The 18,438-nt window shown below is 37.6% G+C and overlaps 1 protein-coding gene and 1 pseudogene across 1 annotated transcript; both read right to left on the reverse strand.

The window, feature by feature from the left end:
• Positions 1–7,999: 7,999 nt before the first annotated feature.
• Positions 8,000–8,913, reverse strand: LOC133055784 (olfactory receptor 4C11-like; annotated as a pseudogene).
• Positions 8,914–15,029: 6,116 nt separating this feature from the next.
• On the reverse strand, positions 15,030–15,965 carry LOC133055794 (olfactory receptor 4C15-like). Its single transcript, XM_061140899.1, has one exon. The coding sequence runs from the start codon at positions 15,963–15,965 to the stop codon at positions 15,030–15,032; it is 936 nt and encodes a 311-aa protein (XP_060996882.1).
• Positions 15,966–18,438: the final 2,473 nt, after the last annotated feature.

An 18,438-nucleotide genomic window follows, 5' to 3' on the forward strand; every position in this document is an offset into this window, starting at 1 on the left:
TGAGAACTACGTAAGTCTCAGTCTCTGCTACTTGCACTTTTATGACTTTGCTTCTTTTCTTCTTCTGTGACCTTGTTCTTTTTTATAAAATACAAGCTGTCAATTTTCCCATTTTAATGTAGTCTATATTTTGAAAAAACTTTAAAATAGTAATACAGTATCCACTCACCTTCCATAATTCCATAATTATCTTTCACTTTAAATACTGAATTGAAATTGTTTGGAGTTATTATGAGGAATGTGGAAAACATCCTCCCTGTTCCTAAAAGTTTAATATGAGTTTTAAGGTACTTGGAGATAAGATCACTAATTATGTAAGTCATCATATGATTGGTGTTATAAGAGTAGAAACCATCTGCAGAGAGAAAAGTACAAATTCCTAAAGAGTACATTGGTCAGTGAAAAATTCAGAATTTTTTAAAGAGATGAACTTAACTGAAGAAAGTCAGGTTTTAAATTAGGTCTGAGAGGTGAGTTAGCATAGAATCTGAGGCCACACTGCCTAGATTCACACTCAACCTGCTGCCTATGAGGGTGTAATATTTAACAAATTCCTTGATTCTATGCATTTCATTTTCTCCAGCTGTGAAAATATGTGATAAAGCAATCTACCTTTCAAGATTGCTATGAAGGTTGGATAATTCAGGATGTGCAAAACATATGGAAGATGCAGGTATGTGGTACCTTCAAGTGCAGTGGTTACTTCCATTATGATTATGAGTGTTAGCTTTCCAAGAGGGATTTTTCATTTTTCAAAGATACCAATTCCAAATTTTTATTTACCTATAAAACAACTGCACAACTGTTTTAAACATTAAGTTCCCTTTCTAAGTAGCTGAAATCATAACAGCACTGTGTATCACACCAGTTTTCTCATGGTGACCAGAAGTTAGGAATGATGCTTTCAGAAATTATAATATGTACTTAAATATAAATAAACAAAAGTACACAACACATTCAGTAATATGGGCCCCTGATAAGAGAAAAGTAGAAGGAACATAGGCCCTTGGATGTGAAAAAGTCTAGAATCCAGAGATAGAATTCAGAGGAGTGAGGGCTTTGGAAGGAGAGAGGAAAGCAATATTTTAATGGACATGATACTGCTGCTGCTAAGTCACTTCAGTCGTTCAGTCATGTCCAGCTCTGTGCGACCCCATAGATGGCAGCCCACCAGGCTCCCCCGTCCCTGGGATTCTCCAGGCAAGAACACTGGAGTGGGCTGCTGCTCCCTTCTCCAATACTTGAAAGTGAAAAGTGAAAGTGAAGTCGCTCAGTTGTGTTCAACTTTTCATGACCTCATGAACTGTAACCTACCAGGTTCCTCCGTCCATGGGATTTTCCAGGCAAGAGTACTGGAGTGGGTTGCCATTGCCTTCTCCAAATGGACATGATAAGGCAAATGCTTTATCAAGCAAATAAAAAGAAAATAAAACCAAAACTTCTAGTTTAGTTGGATTATTCTGATGCTGGGAAATACTGAAGGCAAAAAGAGAAGATGTGGAAGAGAACAAGATGGTTAGATAGCATCACCGACTTAATGGACATGAATTTGAACAAAGTCCAGGAGGTCATGGAGGGAAGAGAAGCCTGATATGCTGAAGTCCATGGAGTGGCAAAGAGTCAGACATGACATAGCGCCTGAACAACAGCAAAGTCATAGTAGAAAAGCTTCGAAAACTAGGTTTTCTACCTAGCCAAAGGCCATGAAAGCAAGAGTGTATTGTTTGAGTATGTTTTTTTAGGAATATATAAAAAGTAGAGGCTTAAAAAGATGTGAACAGCTTTTATTATGATTTATTCATTACCTAAGAACAGAAATAACTAAGTTGTTTAACAAAATTGTCATTAAAAAAAAAAATCCAATTGGAGTTTAAGCTCATCTGCAATGAAATGTCTACCTTCTTGAAGATATGCAGCTTCCAGGGGAGATATGTCTTTCTATTCCCTACACTAAGAAACTAAGTGAGAGGCATACAAGTTGATCCACTGTGGTCCCAGTGAAATGAAGTCTGGACCCTCAGTGACCCCAGATATGATTGGTTGGTGACTTTGGATTTCTTACTTCCTTCCCTGGAGAAGGGAATAGCTACCCACTCCAGTATTCTGGCCTGGAGAATTCCATGGACTGTATAGTCCATGGGTTGCACAGAGTCGGACATGACTGAGCGACTTTCACTTGTTAGAGAGGGATCTTAAATGCTCCTTTTTGATTAGTCTCATGCAAAACAACAAAATTAAATATATCTTTTTTATATTTATAGGATCATGTGCTGTCATTGTTATCATTTTAAGGCTTTATCTTTTATAGCAGTTTTAGGTTCACAATAAAATTAAGAGAAAGGTTCAGAGATTTCCCATATAGTCCCTGCCCCAACACATGTATAACCTCCACCCCATTATCGCCTATCCCACCAGAGTGGTGCGTTTGTTATACTGCTGAAGCTACACGGACACATTGCAATCACCTGAAGTCCATCATTTAGCACAGGGCTCACCCTTGGTGGTGTACATTCTATGGATTTGAATAAATGTGCAATGATGTGTATCTATTGCTATAATATTATAGAGAATATGTTCACTGCCCTAAAACATGATCATTTTTATATTTCTAAAACATGGAACATATTAAGTCTTTTCACAGAGTACTTAATTTTCACTCAATTCTAAATAAAATGTCTCACACAAAAATTTAGTGGATGAAAAGTAACACTTTGAGTGAGATCTCTCTGTGTGTTTTGATTGTAAGAACTATTAGCTCCTACATACCATAAAGTCGGGCTGATATTTCATAAACATCAGTATAACAAACGGCCGTCTAGTGGTTAAGACTCCATGCATCTGGTGCAGGAGGCACAGGTTCAGTCCCTGGTCAGGGAACTAAGATCCTGCATGCCATTAGACAAGGCCAAAGGAAAAAAGAAAGAAAAGGGAAAGTGAACATTTTAGAGACATGACACCTCATAAATGCAGTAAAGTGATTACTATGGTTTTCAAGAACAATGACTGAGATACTCACTGTGGCTCTCAGAGTCCTCTAACTCAGTGCTTCTGCTTCTGCATGCTGCAGCCCAGCCTGGCTCTGTCAAATCACGTGCTTGCTAATGGCTATCCATTTTAAAGGGCATGCTTGCGTGTGTGTGTGTGTGTGTGTGTGTGTGGACTGTATTTACTGAATTATGCAATCTTTTCAGATATGCTTTAATATTTTTTGTTCATTTGATTTTACCATCTCATAAGGCAAGTTCATGTGTTGGTTGTTTTTTTACTTTTTACTGGAGCAGAGATGTTTTACAATGTTGTATTATTTTCTGCTATATGAGAAAACCATAATTCCAAAAGATACATGCACCTCAATGTGTATTGTGGCACTTTTTACCGTAGTCAGGACACGGAAGCACTCTCCATCAACAGAGGAATGGACAAATAAGATGTGGCACATATACACAATGGAATATTACTCAGCCATAAAAGGATCAAAACTGTGCCATTTGCAGAGATGTGGATGGGCCTAGAAACTGTCATACAGAGGCACGTTCATACTATTCTATTTTGTTTACTTCAAGTTAAGCTGGGAGGCAGGATTTAGCAAAGAATAGTCAGAGAGGAACCTGGACTGGAACTGAAGCATTTGTGCTCCATGGCAATTCTTGCTAACACTCTGCTCCACACAGTTACATAAAATATCAGTCTCCAGCCATCCAGGAGGAGCCAGCATAAAGCCAGAAAATCCTAAGCAGGTAAAGAAGTAAACCTCTGACATGTTCAGTGCATGTCCTGACTAGTAAATGAGTGCAAACTTCCAGATGGGTCAAACAAAGAGATCAGCATTTTAGATGTATATCTGAAAAATAATAGTAAGGATTAAGGGATAGAGAGATTAAAAAATGGTGGGAGAAACCAGAGCAAAAGGGGAAAATTTGACTGTGGGAAAGAGCCAGAAAAATAAGAATAATCAGGGGATGAAACAGGGCAAATCTCACTAGACAAGGGTGAGCAAAGACCCATGTTAGGGATAAAAAGTAGTTTATCCCAGGGTTTCACTAGAAAGTTTATTTTTCTCTTTTCCAGTCCTCATATTGTCCCTTACTCCAATCCCAGAAAAAGAATGCAATTTGGGGCTGTAAGTAGGGGTGATGGTGTGTCCTGGACAGAAAATGTTAGTGTAATAATTAGGACAACAAGTATCACAACATCACCAGTATCAGTGCATACCCACTGCACATCATTCATCTGCGCCCTTGTCCTTCTCCTACCCCTATGCTCTGTAAATGAGAGGCATAGAATACTGTGCCTCTGCTCCCTTCAGTATCTCCCCTTTATGGATAAGAATTGGGCCTGAGCCAGTGTTGCTTTAGCAGAGACCAATGAAAGAAGAGGCTCCCTCAAATATCAGAGCCCTGTCATCTCCAAGAGAAATGTGTTTCCTGAACTTGAGGTTTCTCAGGAGACAGAACTGGGTAGAGGCAGCTGACCTAAAAGCCAGTCTTGAATGGGAGGCAAGAAAAAGGAAATTGTTCAGTTGGGCTTGAAAACTTACCTTTTCTCTTTGTGGAAATAAAAAAAAAAGGATAGAGCTATGAGCTCTTGCTCCTTCAATCCTGATTTACTATGAAGATGAATCATGCTCAGTATTTGCAACACGTACATTGTACTCCAAATAGATCCACTCTGCTTTCCATCCCAGGACCTATGGGGAGAGAAGATACTCCATAAATACCAACCCTTCCTAGAAGGCCTGAGTTAGACTCTTCAGAAGGGTCTGTAATACTGGCAGAAAGTTGCTTACTCTGCTCTTATAAATTTCTAGAATAAATAGGAAATATTCCCACTAGTCTGTGATAAAACTATCTCTAAATAGCCAGATCCAATAACCCCAAATCATTCCCTGGCAGAGCATGTAAATTAAACATTTCCTCTTCCTCCAACAGATATTTATAGGGACTTAATGAAAAGTTCTTTGCCGAGGCTTTGAAGGTAAAATGTCTTCACCCTTCCCACCCAACCCTCAAAGACTTGTTAAATGAGCTATTTAGTTCAGTTAATCCAGAATCACAGCAAACCATGAAGCTAATTAATCCCAGACAAGATTGTCAAATGGGAGATTCTGCCCAGGGAGCCCTCCTCTCCTCCTACTCTGTCCTAATGAATGGGACACATTCCATTTCAGTTGCCAAGAGCTCCACTCATGTACCCTACTCCAAGGGAGAAAACACACTTTCAAAGTCATATGGAGGTATAGACTGCAAAAAGTTACCAAAGACTCTTTTAAGTCAAATTTTTCCCAATGACAGAAGAAGCTCTGAGCGTAGGTAAAGGTTCAGATACATCTGATCTAATAGAATTCTAGCTTCATGACTTATGTTTCTGTGGCTTTAAGCAAGTTTCTTAATTTCTCCTAGTTTTGTATTTTAGAAACTGTTACTGTTAGATATATTAATTATTATATAAATCCTGATGATACCAGTGAAACATAACTAATGAAAATGAAAACTACTAATTTAAATTTCTATAAACCCTATAGCATTTTGAGATCAGTCACTAGATAAAGGGAGAAGAGAAAAATGGAAAGAAAAATGTTTTTACATACTTTTATATTTAAATGAACTTCTTAAAGCATGATTTACATATAATAGACTGCATCATTTTAAACATACAGTAATAACTTATGACAAATATATACACTCATGTAAATGCCACCACATGACAGGAGAATATTAATTTTGTTCTTCTATTCAAAGGACCAGATTACGACTTTCTGTGTGTCTTCTCTTCATAATTATGTTCTTTACTTTTCCTTCCGCTCTTTATTATTCGGTATTATAACACGGCTTCTTCTGAAGTAAGACAGGCAGTCCATTCCGTGCCACTTTCTAGCCTCTGGTGGTTTATATGTTTCTACAATTATTTATTTGTTAGCTCAACAGGTACTTGACCATTTCCACTATGCCAGGTGCTATTCTAGACACTGAAGATGTAATATTATTTTTAAGACACAGATTCCTACCATCATAACCAGCAGATAAAATGAATAAACTGTATGACAGGTTAGAGAATGATAAGTGCTAAGGAGAAAAATTAAGCAGAGATGGAGGAATAGGAGATATGGAAGGTTACTGGGTGGGTGTTGCAATTTTATTAAGTAGCTGAAAAGTCATTGAGAGGATGCATTTTAATAATAAATCAAAAGTACTGAGGGGATAAGCTATGAATATATCCAGAGGAAGAATAATTGAGAGACAGAAAACAGGCTTGCAAAGATCCTTAGAAATGATCACAGCAAGAATACCAGTTACTATCTTTAACCATAAAAAGTTGTTAACAGAAGAGAATATAATCAGATCTTCCACACTTTGATTGTCAGAGTCTGAAGGTCCATGAGTGCTGAGATTCCCAAAGAGACACGCTCATGCAGAACATCTCAAAGTGGCATCATATGAGTTCATCTGCCACAGTTTACAGTCCAGTTTTCAGATCTATAGGGAAATCAGTCATGCAGTCGCTCAGTCATGTCCGACTCTTCGTGACCCCATGGATTGCAGCATGCCAGTCTTCCTGTCCATCACCAACTCCCAGATCTTGCTCAAACTCATGTCCATTGAGCCAGTGATGCCACCCAACCATCTCATCTTTGTTGTCCCCTTCTTCTCCTGCCTTCAATCTTTCCCAGCATCAGGGTCTTTTCCAATGAGTCAGTTCTTCACATCAGGTGTCCCAAGTATTGGAGTTTCAACTATAGCAAAATAGTCTTGATTATACTTATTCTCAGAGATAGACTCAATGTCTGTTTCCTTGTGGGCTGGCTCCTACTGTTGATACTCATTAGTTAACATTACTCAAACAAGAAAGCAAATTTAGTGAGATGCATGAAAAATATGAGCTTCCCAGGTGGCACAGAATCTGCCTGCCAATGCAGGGGATGCAAGAAATGCAGGTTTCATAACTGGGTCAGGAGCATCTCCTAAATAAGGAAATGGCAACTCATTCCAATATTCTTGCCTGGAGATTCACAAGGACAGAAGACCCTGGCAGGGTACAGTCCGTGGGGTCTCAAAACAATCAGATACGACTGAGCGACTGAGCACACACACACACATTATGACTTTATTTTTATTTTATTTGTCAATTATTGCCTTTTTCATATGTATGATCTCATCTGTGAGATCTTAGTTTTTATAATATAACTCTAACAGCTTTATAAAATGGTCATCCATTCAGAAGTAACCAAAGATTAGGAAAGTGTCCATGAACTTAAACTACAAAAACAGATATGTATAAAAAGCTAAGAAATATGAAAGTAATAATCAACATGATGAACAAAACATATTAATGTATATACAGAGAAATTATGTATCAATACAGTGAATATCTTTGTTATAACTAGAATTGCCTGATTTGAATAGGAAGTGATACATTATTTCCCTATACATATGCAGGCAAAGAAAGAGCTAATTTTTCAGAGTATTACAAAGGGGAGACAAGCCCCAAATAGAGAGGCTTGACTAGCTGATACTTATGCTCCTTGGGGAGCATAGGTTTCTAGGAGTGATGTTATGCTATTGACTCTTGGCCAGAAAGTATATGATACAGACATAGTACTCCCAGACCTTATTTACCAACAAAATGGATGATAGAAATCAGGGGCAAATATTAAACCTGGATAAGAAAAAAAAAATAATAGTGTACAAAACCAGAAGTTAAACCTACAGAAAGAACAGTATGTGGTTCACGAGCAGAAACATCAAAGCAGACAGCAGACATGAGAAATGGGCTTGTGCCCCCACAAAGATGATGGAACTTTATGTTGTCTCTCTGAGACATTGGTTAAAATAATACAGATTTTGCCGGGTGCTCATTCTGCCTATTTCCCTAAATGGCCCACTGGAACACATTTATACTGTCTACAATAGAATGAGAACATTTTCTCTTTTCCATCAGTCCAATTATACTTAAACTCTGACAGAATTAGCAGTTGGCTTCTTCTGTTCTTTGTCATCTTGAGTCAGACTTTGTTGCACCATAACTTTCTCATGGCCTGTTTGACTTCTGCATTCCTCAGAGTGTAAATCAGAGGGCTGAGTAAAGGTGTCAAAATAGTGCAAAATGCAGCCACCATCTTGTCCACTGGAAATACAGTTAGAGGGCGAGCATATATGTATATACATGGTACAAAGAATAAGACAATAGCAATAACGTGGGAGCTGCATGTGGAAAGGGCTCTCCTCCTTCCTTCTGTGCTACAGTTACTCAGAGAATGTAAGATGAAAACATAGGAGATTAGCAGCATATGAAACTCACAATGCACATGGCCCTGCTGTTAAACACTATGAGTAGGTTGATGACATAAGTATCCACACAGACAAGTTTCAACAAAGGTTGCATATCACAGAAATAGTGATCAATGACATTGGAGCCACAGAAGGGTAATCTCAAAACCAAGAGAACCTGTGCTGAAGAATGGATACAAGACCCCATCCAGGCCAGTCTCACCAGTGTGCCACAGACACGCTGGCTCATGATGGTTGTGTACTGCCGGGGCTTGCAAATGGCCACATAGCGATCAAAGGACATGAGGACAAGTACCAAGTTTCCCATGCACCCAAAGAAGTGAAATGCAAACATCTGGGTCATGCACTCATTGTAGGAGATGGCTTTCTTCTCAGATACAGAATCTACAATTAGCCTAGGGGCAGTGATTGTTGAAAGACAGGCATCAGTAAAGGATAAGTAGAAAAGGAAGAAGTACATGGGGCTCTGAAGTGTCTGGCCATATCGTGCGGTCATCACAATTAGGAAGCTTGCCAACAGAGTCCCAAGGTATAGAAATAAGAAGGTAACAGATATTACTTTCTCCTTCAGTAGATCCTGTGTTAACCCAAGCAGACTGAACTCGTTCACACTGCTGTTCTCTTCCATGGTTATGGTGAATATAGCACAGACACAGCTGAAAAGTGGTTCATCTGCAAAAAAAGAGTTGGAGAAATGATGTCTTGGCAATAGCAGTCTATTTGCATCCAGAATTGCAACTTTTAGAGTTCTAATTTCATCAAACGTATAATTTAGTGTTTCTCAAAGTTTTCGTAGACTATACCCACTCAGAATTTTTTTTTTAATGTTGACATGCTTTAAACATTGGCATTGATTCGAGGTCTTCTTATGGGTTGCCAAGATTTTATTGTGGGGGAAAAAGCCCTCAAGTGATTGAGGGCACTCTGCCATGGTCTGAGAACTAGTGAATTTGCTTTATGATCTTGATAAAATCATTTTAATGTCTTGAGGCTCTTTCTTTATATGATAGAGACTCTAACAGATACATTATTAAGCATATGCATATGATACATATATGTGCATATAACATGTATGCACATCAATTACTGATAATAATATCCTTATATAATTTAGAAATAATACATTTGGAGATTCTCTCCTGAGTGAATACATTTGTTTATTTGAACAACAGCTTGTACCCATTGTTCCTGATCTCTTCAGTATCTTTGTTGGGTTATACTTAAGAAAAAAACTTATTTTTCCATCTTTAGGTTCATTGCAGCTATAACTTTACCTTCATTGCTGGTTAGGGTACATGAGATATTTGAACAAATCATTTAGGCTAACAACAATTTTGAAATTGCTATACATTTGATATAAACCATTACATACATTAGATGCATGCTAATAAATTTCAAATTCTGTGGCTCCAACCTGTTATTTCACTTCCTATTTTTCTGTAACCTGTGTACTATCCTCCTTCATATCTGATTCTCCTACCACTGTCATCTAGAAGATTACATTCTTTCCATTTTTATCACTTTAATGTAAGTTTAATAATGTATTTCAGAAATTCAACATAAAAATACATCTCCTTGCTCTCCTTTACTTTTCCTTATATGCATATATCTATATAATTTCAATCATGTTATTATATTTTATGATTTTCCTGTTTTAATTTAAAAGCCTTTGCTATGTAGTTAAACTGTATTTGTAGTGTAATTATCTCCTTAGCAGTTATAAACAAACAGGATGTCAGTCACTCAGTGATGCTTGACTCTTTGTGGCACCGTGGACTCCACCAGGCTCCTCTGTCCACAGTGTTCTCCAGGCAAGAATACTGGCGAGTGTTACCATTCCTTCCTCCAGGGCATCTTCCCAGCCCAGACATCAGCCCAGGCAGGCCTCCTTCATTGCAGACAGATTCTTTACCAGCCGAGCCACCAGGGGGGCCCAAAATTAACATATCAAAATCTTACAAATCTTGAAATATAAATTCTACCATTTATTCTTTGTTTTTCCAAATTTTCATCTTAATTAGAATATTTTTAATAAGCTCTTCTCATATAGCTTGTGCTTATTTTAATAGTTTCATCAAATATATGCCCAGGAGATTCATAATATAAATATCACTATTTTAAGTCAATGTCCAACTCTTATAATCACATGGACTGTAGCCCACCAGGCACCTCTGTCTATGGGATTTTCCAGGCAAGAATACTGGAATGGGTGGCCATTTCCTTCTCCAGGGGATCTTTCTGACCCAGGAATCGAGCCCACATCTCCTGCATTGCAAGCATATTCTACCACTGAGCCACCAGGGAAGCCCATAATTATTGACACTATTCTCAAATAATCTTTCAATTTGGTTGATTCAATATTTATTAGAAAATTAATTACTGTATGGATACATCTGCATAATAAAGTTTCTGGAGGTTTCAGGGTATTACAGGGTGAGAAAAGTAAGTGACCTTAAAAAATTCATACTTAACCAATCCTATGGTAGTGTTAGTCACTAGTCCTGCCAGAGTCTTTGTGACCCCATGAACCCCACCAGGTTCCATTGTCCATGGGATACTCTAGGCAAGAATACTGGAGTGGGCTGCCACTCCCTTCTCCAGGGTATCTTTCCGACCCAGGGATCAAACCCAGGTCTCTTGCATTGCAGGCAGATTCTTTACCATCTGAGACACCAGCAGAGCCCATAAACCAGAAGTAAAAGTTTGTTCCTTACACATTCTGCTGGGTTTTCAGATATATATGTATGTATATACACACAAATGTATGTGTGAAATATTTTATATACAAATTAGATCATTTTCCATTGTTTCCAAAACTATAACAATATGACACAAATTATAAATAAAAACTTAACTTGAGGCACTATTATATTTGCTTAGTTAACATAATTAACATCATGAAATATATATTTTGATTAGCAATACAGTATAATATTTTTGTATATTTTAATTTCTTCTATTTGTTTTGAATTTTGTATGCTTTGTCTAATTTTTTATATCTTTAAGTTTTGAGCTCTTTTTTTCAACATTATGCAATAAACTCTATCAGTTTTACACTCCTGTTTCCATTTTAGTGAATCATGCCTTTAAAATTTAATGTCAAATGAAACAAATTGTAACATGAATTTTGATGTACACTTCCTTTTTCTGATTAATCATCAATTCTTTAGTGATTCAATAACACCATCAAGTCAGTCATCAAATGTGTACTGAGAACCTACTCATCATATCTGGAGTCAATTTACAGGGCATGAAAAGATGTCCTCCACCTCCTCACAATGACATTGGAGGGATACCATTTCTCCATGTAAGATTCTTAATCATTGAAAACTACACAAAACTCTGTGATATGATCTTTCCATATCAGAAAGATCCTAGAAAATAAATTGATTTGTTGTTAAAGGTTTAAACATGGGGAATAAGTGAAATTATGGCTTTAATTGAATTAAGCTGCAATTTCCAACAAGGTTCTCTGAAAACTAAATATTCAAAAAGTTTATAAAGGGTTTCCCTAAGTAAGATAAATATATTAATATCAGTAAGTCAAACTATTTAACTCTAGTAAAGTTACACATCTAAATACAATTAGGTTTTCCTTGCAGTTGAGCTAAAATAATATTAGTTCACTGTGAAAAATTAGAAATATCACAATAATTGCAAACTCTGATTGGGTGTTTCAATTTTCTCTGATGATTATTAAAAAAAGAAAGTAAATCAATGATTATTTAATTTTAATACATTAGGTTTCCAGTAGGGGATAAAAACAAAAAAGAGGGAGCCCTTTGCTATGAAAAGAGGAGCAGTTAGGACAGAAGAGTGACTAAATACTTTTAGAAAGGGAACATACATTACTTCAGGAAAAACAGATGCCCCCTTCATTAAAAACTACACTCTCACTAAATCCAAAAGTTTTAAGAGATAAATTTTGGGTAGGTAACAGACAACCATGAAATCCAGTTCAAGTAATTCTATTTTATTTTAAGTAAGTGAAGAGAAGATTTGGAGACATAAAAACAGGAAAGCATCATTGACAAGATGTATGCCTTAGGTCAAACCAATACTACCTGAAGACTTTATTATTGAATTCAACCATTATCTCCAAACTTTTCTGGATTACCCTGCCTCTTTGATTTAGGAGGCCATCATGATGACAGAAGGTCTTTTTACTTCCTTGATCCTTACATTTTCCTTTTCCCTACTCAAATGTCAACTAATTCAAATATATTTGGTACCAAAATTTTTCCATTCTTCCTAAATTAAATAAACACATGCCTCTATCTCCTATGTTCCATATATATATATATATATAATATATATATATATATATATATATATGTATGTATGTATGAATGAATAAGATAATTCAGGATAAAATATTCTTGTTCCATAATCTTGTCTTTCAAACAAGTTTTTCCTTGTGTTATTTCATTTGACCTACACTTTTTTTTTTTTTTTTGCCAGGTAACTGGCCCTGTGATTCATCCATTTCTATTTACAAAGCATGACCTGAGATACAGAGTGTTTTAATTAAGGCAGTTAGGCTAGAACTAGAAAGGGATGTTACTAGGTAGCCTCTCTCTCAGCGTTCACCCTACATGTCATATAAAATATCAAGTCCTAATCATCATGTAAATAGCATCTTAGAAAAGAGAAATCATGAGTAATGAGAGAAGGATGACAATTGATATCTTAAATTTCTGTCCTGGCTCCAAAACCAAGTTCATTAAACTGCATGCTGAGGCTGATACCAAAGCAAAAGAAAATAAAGATCTAACTGGATAATACTGAAGAGGAGGAAAGAAGCAGGCTCATGTAGTCAGAACAGGAGAGGAGTGAGCAGGTACCAGGGAAAGAAGAGTTGGGGATGGGATATAGAGAGACATGGAGTGGGGAGGAGAGCAAACATCTTAGAGAAAGTCATTTAATCCGAACGTTCATCCCACAGTTCAGCTTCTTTCTTCCTGAACAACCACGCCTTCACTTACCCCAATTAAAGAGAGATCGTTGCTGTGTGTCATAGCAAGGATTGTCAAGGATCTTGAAAACCCAGGTGTGTAGAAAGTGAAGCCCAATTTCATACTCTGTCCCAGAAACCTCAGCCCTGGCCATAAACTTTGAACCAGGTTCTCCCCAAGATAGGAACTTCTGCCAAGCTGGCCTTGATTCAGTGTGTTGCATCCTCTGTGAGCAGAGATGCCTTTGAGAGGTAGTTCAGTTATGTGCTGAGACCAGGGGAGGCCTAGGAAGCCCGAAGCACCATATTCTTCACTGGTAGAAACACTCCCCAGGAGCTCTATCATTTGTTAGAAGATACACTGAGTATAGATTCCAAGAGATGGTAAAGAATCCGCCTCAGTGCAGGAGACCTAGGTTCAGTACCTGGGTTGGGAAGATCTCCTGGAGGAGGGTATGGCAACCCACTCCAATACTCTTGCCTGGAGAATCCCATGGTCAGAGGAGCCTGGTGGTCCCCAGTCCATGGGGTCACAAAGAGTCAGACATGACTGAGAGGCTAAGCACACACAGTAGGAAATATTTCAGACAGATTGAGAAGCTTATCTCTTTTCTTACAACCAAACAGATGACTTCCAACAGAGTGTATTTTTCATATCTTCAACTCTCATTTACTTAGAAGGTGAATTATGTGATGCTTGAATAAAACACATAAACTATACTTCACTGAGATTTATCATTGCCTTCTATCACAAGTGATGATGGGATGTAAAGAGTTTATGGAGAAGGGAACACTTCATGTAGCCATAATTCACACAGCTCCTTCCTGGAAACACTGGGTCAGACAGAACAGCAAGGTCTGTAGTGGAGCAGAGAGGGTGCACTGAAAATGGAGTGAATTTCTTAATTCGGTTCTTGGAAACTTAATTGGAGTAAGCTCTTCCTACACTCTGAAATATGTGTGGTTAACTACGCTTATTCATGTTATATGAAAGTTTGAATTGGTTTCTCTGGTGGCTCAGATGATAAAGCATCTGCCTGCAATGAGGGAGAGCTGGGCTTGATCCTGGGTTGAAAAGATCCCCTGGAGAAGGAAATGGCAACCCATTCCAGTACCCTTACCTGGAAAATCGCATGGACAGAAGAGCCTGGTAGGCTACAGTCCATGGGGTCACAAAAAAGTTAGACACAACTGAGCGACTTCACTTTCACTTTCAAAGTGTTAATTATAGTTATCATCAATACCGAAGGGCTAATATTAGCAATAATTACAGTTCTTTGCCAAATTTGAAATATTAGTATGTTTATGTTTTTCTTTCTATTGTTTATTTTTTTTAAATAGATTTGATTTGTAATATTTTCTAATTTTCAGTTGCACAGCAGTGATCCGGATACATTAATCTGGGCAAAAAGTTCATTGGTATATATATATATATATAGTTATATATGTATAAACCTAATCTCTAAGACAATTTTGTCTTCTCTCCAGAAATATTTTCCAAGATATCAAATTAGTAGCAAGAAGTGAGAGTAATTTTTTCATTCTTTTTTGACTTCTAGATTTTAAGTAAGCATAAAATTCAAGTCTTCTTAATTTTCATTTGAGGATATTGAATTGTCAAATCAGAGTCCATAAGTGATCTAAGAATGAAAACTAAATTATTTCCTGGAACTTATGCTATTTTTTATAATATTACATTACTTTACCCCCTGTCAAACAATGCTCATCCATATAAAATTTTTGTCTGATTTGATTAGAAACTTAGAATTTTTTATTCAACTTTAAATGTTTTATTTTTCATTAGAAACCACCATTACCCTATTCCACACTTTCCTCATGGCACTTTTCACTTCTTTGTTCCTGAAAGTGTAAATCAAAGGATTGAACAAAGGAGTTAGGATGGTATAAAATATGGCTACCATTTTGTCAAAGGAGAAAGAATATGGAGGTCGTACATACATAAATATGCATGGGATAAAGAACAAAACAACAACAGCAATGTGAGATCCACAGGTGGAGAGGGCTTTCTGCTGCCCTTCAGAGCTATGGGTTCTCAGAGACAGCAGGATGACCACATAGGAGACAAGCAACAAGGAGAAGATTAAGATGCCGAAAAACCCACTGTTGGTAACTACCAAAAGCCCAAAGATGTGAGTGTCAGTGCAGGCAAGCTCCAGCAGTGGGTACAAGTCACACATGAAGTGATTGATGACATTGGGGCCACAAAAGGGCAGCTGGAAAGTGAAAAGAATCTGTATCATGGAATGCAGGAAGCCCCCTGTCCAGGCTACTGCCATCAGAAGGACGCAGAGTCTATGGTTCATGATAGAAGAATAGTGCAAGGGCTTGCAGATGGCCACATAGCGGTCATAGGCCATGGCACTGAGGACAATCACCTCCACCCCAGCAAAGAAGTGCTCAGCAAAGATCTGGATCATGCAGCCTTTGAAAGAAATGGTTTTCCTCCAAAGGAGAGAGTCCACAATCATCTTTGGGGCAATGACGGAGGAGAAGCAAGCATCCAGGAAGGACAGAAAAGCCAGGAAGAAGTACATGGGGCAGACCCGGAGTGCTGGGCTGCTACTGATGGTCACCACCATTAGCAAGTTGCCCCCGACAGTTGCAGTGTAAATGAACAAAAATACAACAAATATTATTTTCTGCATGGTTGGATTCTGTGAAAGCCCCAGGAGGACAAATTCAGTTACAAAGCTTTGGTTTTGCATAATTTCCAATGAAAAGGTGAAAGGTACCACAGTGAGCATGTAGAATCTACAGAAAGAAAAAAGACAAATGTGTCTCAGACCAGTTTGAGGGGTCATCAGTCATCAACAAATTGCTGCATCCATGTGAAAAATTAACTTATGTTCTTGTGCTTGTTTTATCATTGAGAACACAAAGCCAGAAATTTGTTGAAGGTGCCAGGGGGATACCAGGAAGAATTGAAGTACAGATAAATTATTAAATATTTTAAGATAGAGCTTCAATGTAGGAGAAGGATAGGATCCACCTGTGGGGATAAGAAATAGTTGTTATCTCCACTGCCAGCTCTGGTCATATGTTAATAGTAATAGTTTCCTGGAGTGAACTGTGAGAAGAGTTCTGAAGCCACATCCATGATCTGAGGAAAGGAAAATTGCAGTTTATTGGTCATGCCTGCCATGTGCATGGATGTGAGAAGCGGGGGGCAGTAGGGTGTTGCAAGCTGTCCATGATTAAGTGACTTCCTTATCTACAGATAGAAGGAGAAATAAGACAAAACTGAAGAGGTGCTTGGATCATGGCTATTCCCTTAGTTATTTCTTTAAAATTCTAAACAGAATTGAGAGTTTAAAATCAACTAATTCATTCTTTTAAAAAGAGAATGATCATTGGGAACACATCTTGCTGAAGACTAAGACATAATAAGTATCCATGTGTTAAGTTGGTTTTCTCTTCACTCATTTAAAAACAAGAATAGAAGCTGACAAAAATAAGTAATACCTACTAATGTGTACTGTTATGATGACTAAGCTAAATAATGTAAGGAAGCAGTTGTTCAGAGTTAAGTGGCTAAGAAACACTCCACGTTAGATCTTATTACCCAATTTTACTGGTAGGAAGCCCATGCTTAAAGAGATAGAATTAAAGAAATAACAGATGCTGGCTCTGTATCTTAACCGAGAACCTCTGACTCCAACATGGAAGTGACTGACTACAGGGAAAGAAGAAGTTTTTTGTTTTTGTTTTTGTTTTTTTCCTATCAAGAGCTTCAGAGCAGGAAGGGCTTCTCTAGAGTCTCCATTCACTGTAGAGATTATAACCTTCTGATTTCTGTGTTAAAGTTTGACTGATGTTTCTTAATGAAGGACACAGAGCCAATGATGTAGAATCAGAAGGTAATGGTCCAATTATTTACAGATACAAATTGACAATAACTACATAGGGAAGGATTAGAAACAGCATGCTGGCTATAGCCAGAGCCTGAGGTTTTATTAATTGATTGCTAAGTATTTATTCAATGTGGTCCAATCAGACCAAGTAATACTCACCAGTGTGTATCTGTTTCAAATGTATATGACTTACTGTAATGTAGGGAGATTCACATATAACCTCCCTACTCATTTCATACAATTATAATGAGGGCCAAATTGGAAAATGTGAAATTGCTGCTTATGATAAAATGCCCTTACTGATTTTAGTGACTCTTTTCCCTCTTAAACAGCCAGACAGCTTACCCACAGAAAGGCCAACTTTTGGCTTCATTTCTTATAGCAGGACATGTTTGAAGAATGACTGTGTCCTTTGTTGTTGTTTAGTTGCTTGGTCGTGTCTGACTCTTTGTGACCCCAGGAACTGTAGCCTGCCTGGCTCTTTTGTCCATGTGATTTCCCAGACAAGAACCCTGGAGTGGGCTGTCATTTCCTTCTCCAGTGGATCTTCCTGATGCAGGGATCAAACCCATGTCTCCTGCATTGGCAGGCAGATTCTTTACCACTAAACCACCAGGAAAGCCTGATTGTGTCCTTCCTTGTACATATGAGAGGTTCATCAGTCAAGGGGCAAGAGAGTATGTGTGTGTGTGTACATATACATACGATCTATGCTTGTTAAATAGGGAAGTAAAAGAATAATTGGGCTTTCTGAAAGAATTAAAAATGAGTTGATTTTTATGAATGACACTGACAGCTAACAAAAATGATTGAAAATATGAATAAAACTAGCATATATACAGATATATATGCAATATGTCTTTTTACTTACTTTAAAACAAATTGTTTCCAGGATACCAGACATTCCTAAGCAGCCCCTGTACTCTGAACTCCATATTCAGCTGTGTCATCAAGTAAACAAGAACATGAAACAAACCTTGTAAGATCATTGGATCAGTGAATGACTATATATTAAAAAGTAGAGACTGTTAATATATGTGGAGCCAATGAAATGAAATAAAGACATCAGTTCCAGAGTCACAGAGACCTAGGTTCAAATTCAAGCTCTTGTACTAAGTTATATTATGTGATGAGAAAAGTTACTTAAAATTCTCTAGAGTTCAGATTCTCTGTACCTGAGTATTTTAGCAACACCTATTGATAAGGTTCTTGGAAGAATCAGATAAGGCAATACTGATATTGATAAAACCATGAATGCAGTTAGATGCACTGGAGAAAGTTGCCATCAGTGAGAACAACTCCCAGAGCCTTTGACACAGAGCAGAAA

Source organism: Dama dama, chromosome 1, assembly GCF_033118175.1.
Source record: "Dama dama isolate Ldn47 chromosome 1, ASM3311817v1, whole genome shotgun sequence".
Taxonomy (NCBI): Eukaryota; Metazoa; Chordata; class Mammalia; order Artiodactyla; family Cervidae; genus Dama; species Dama dama.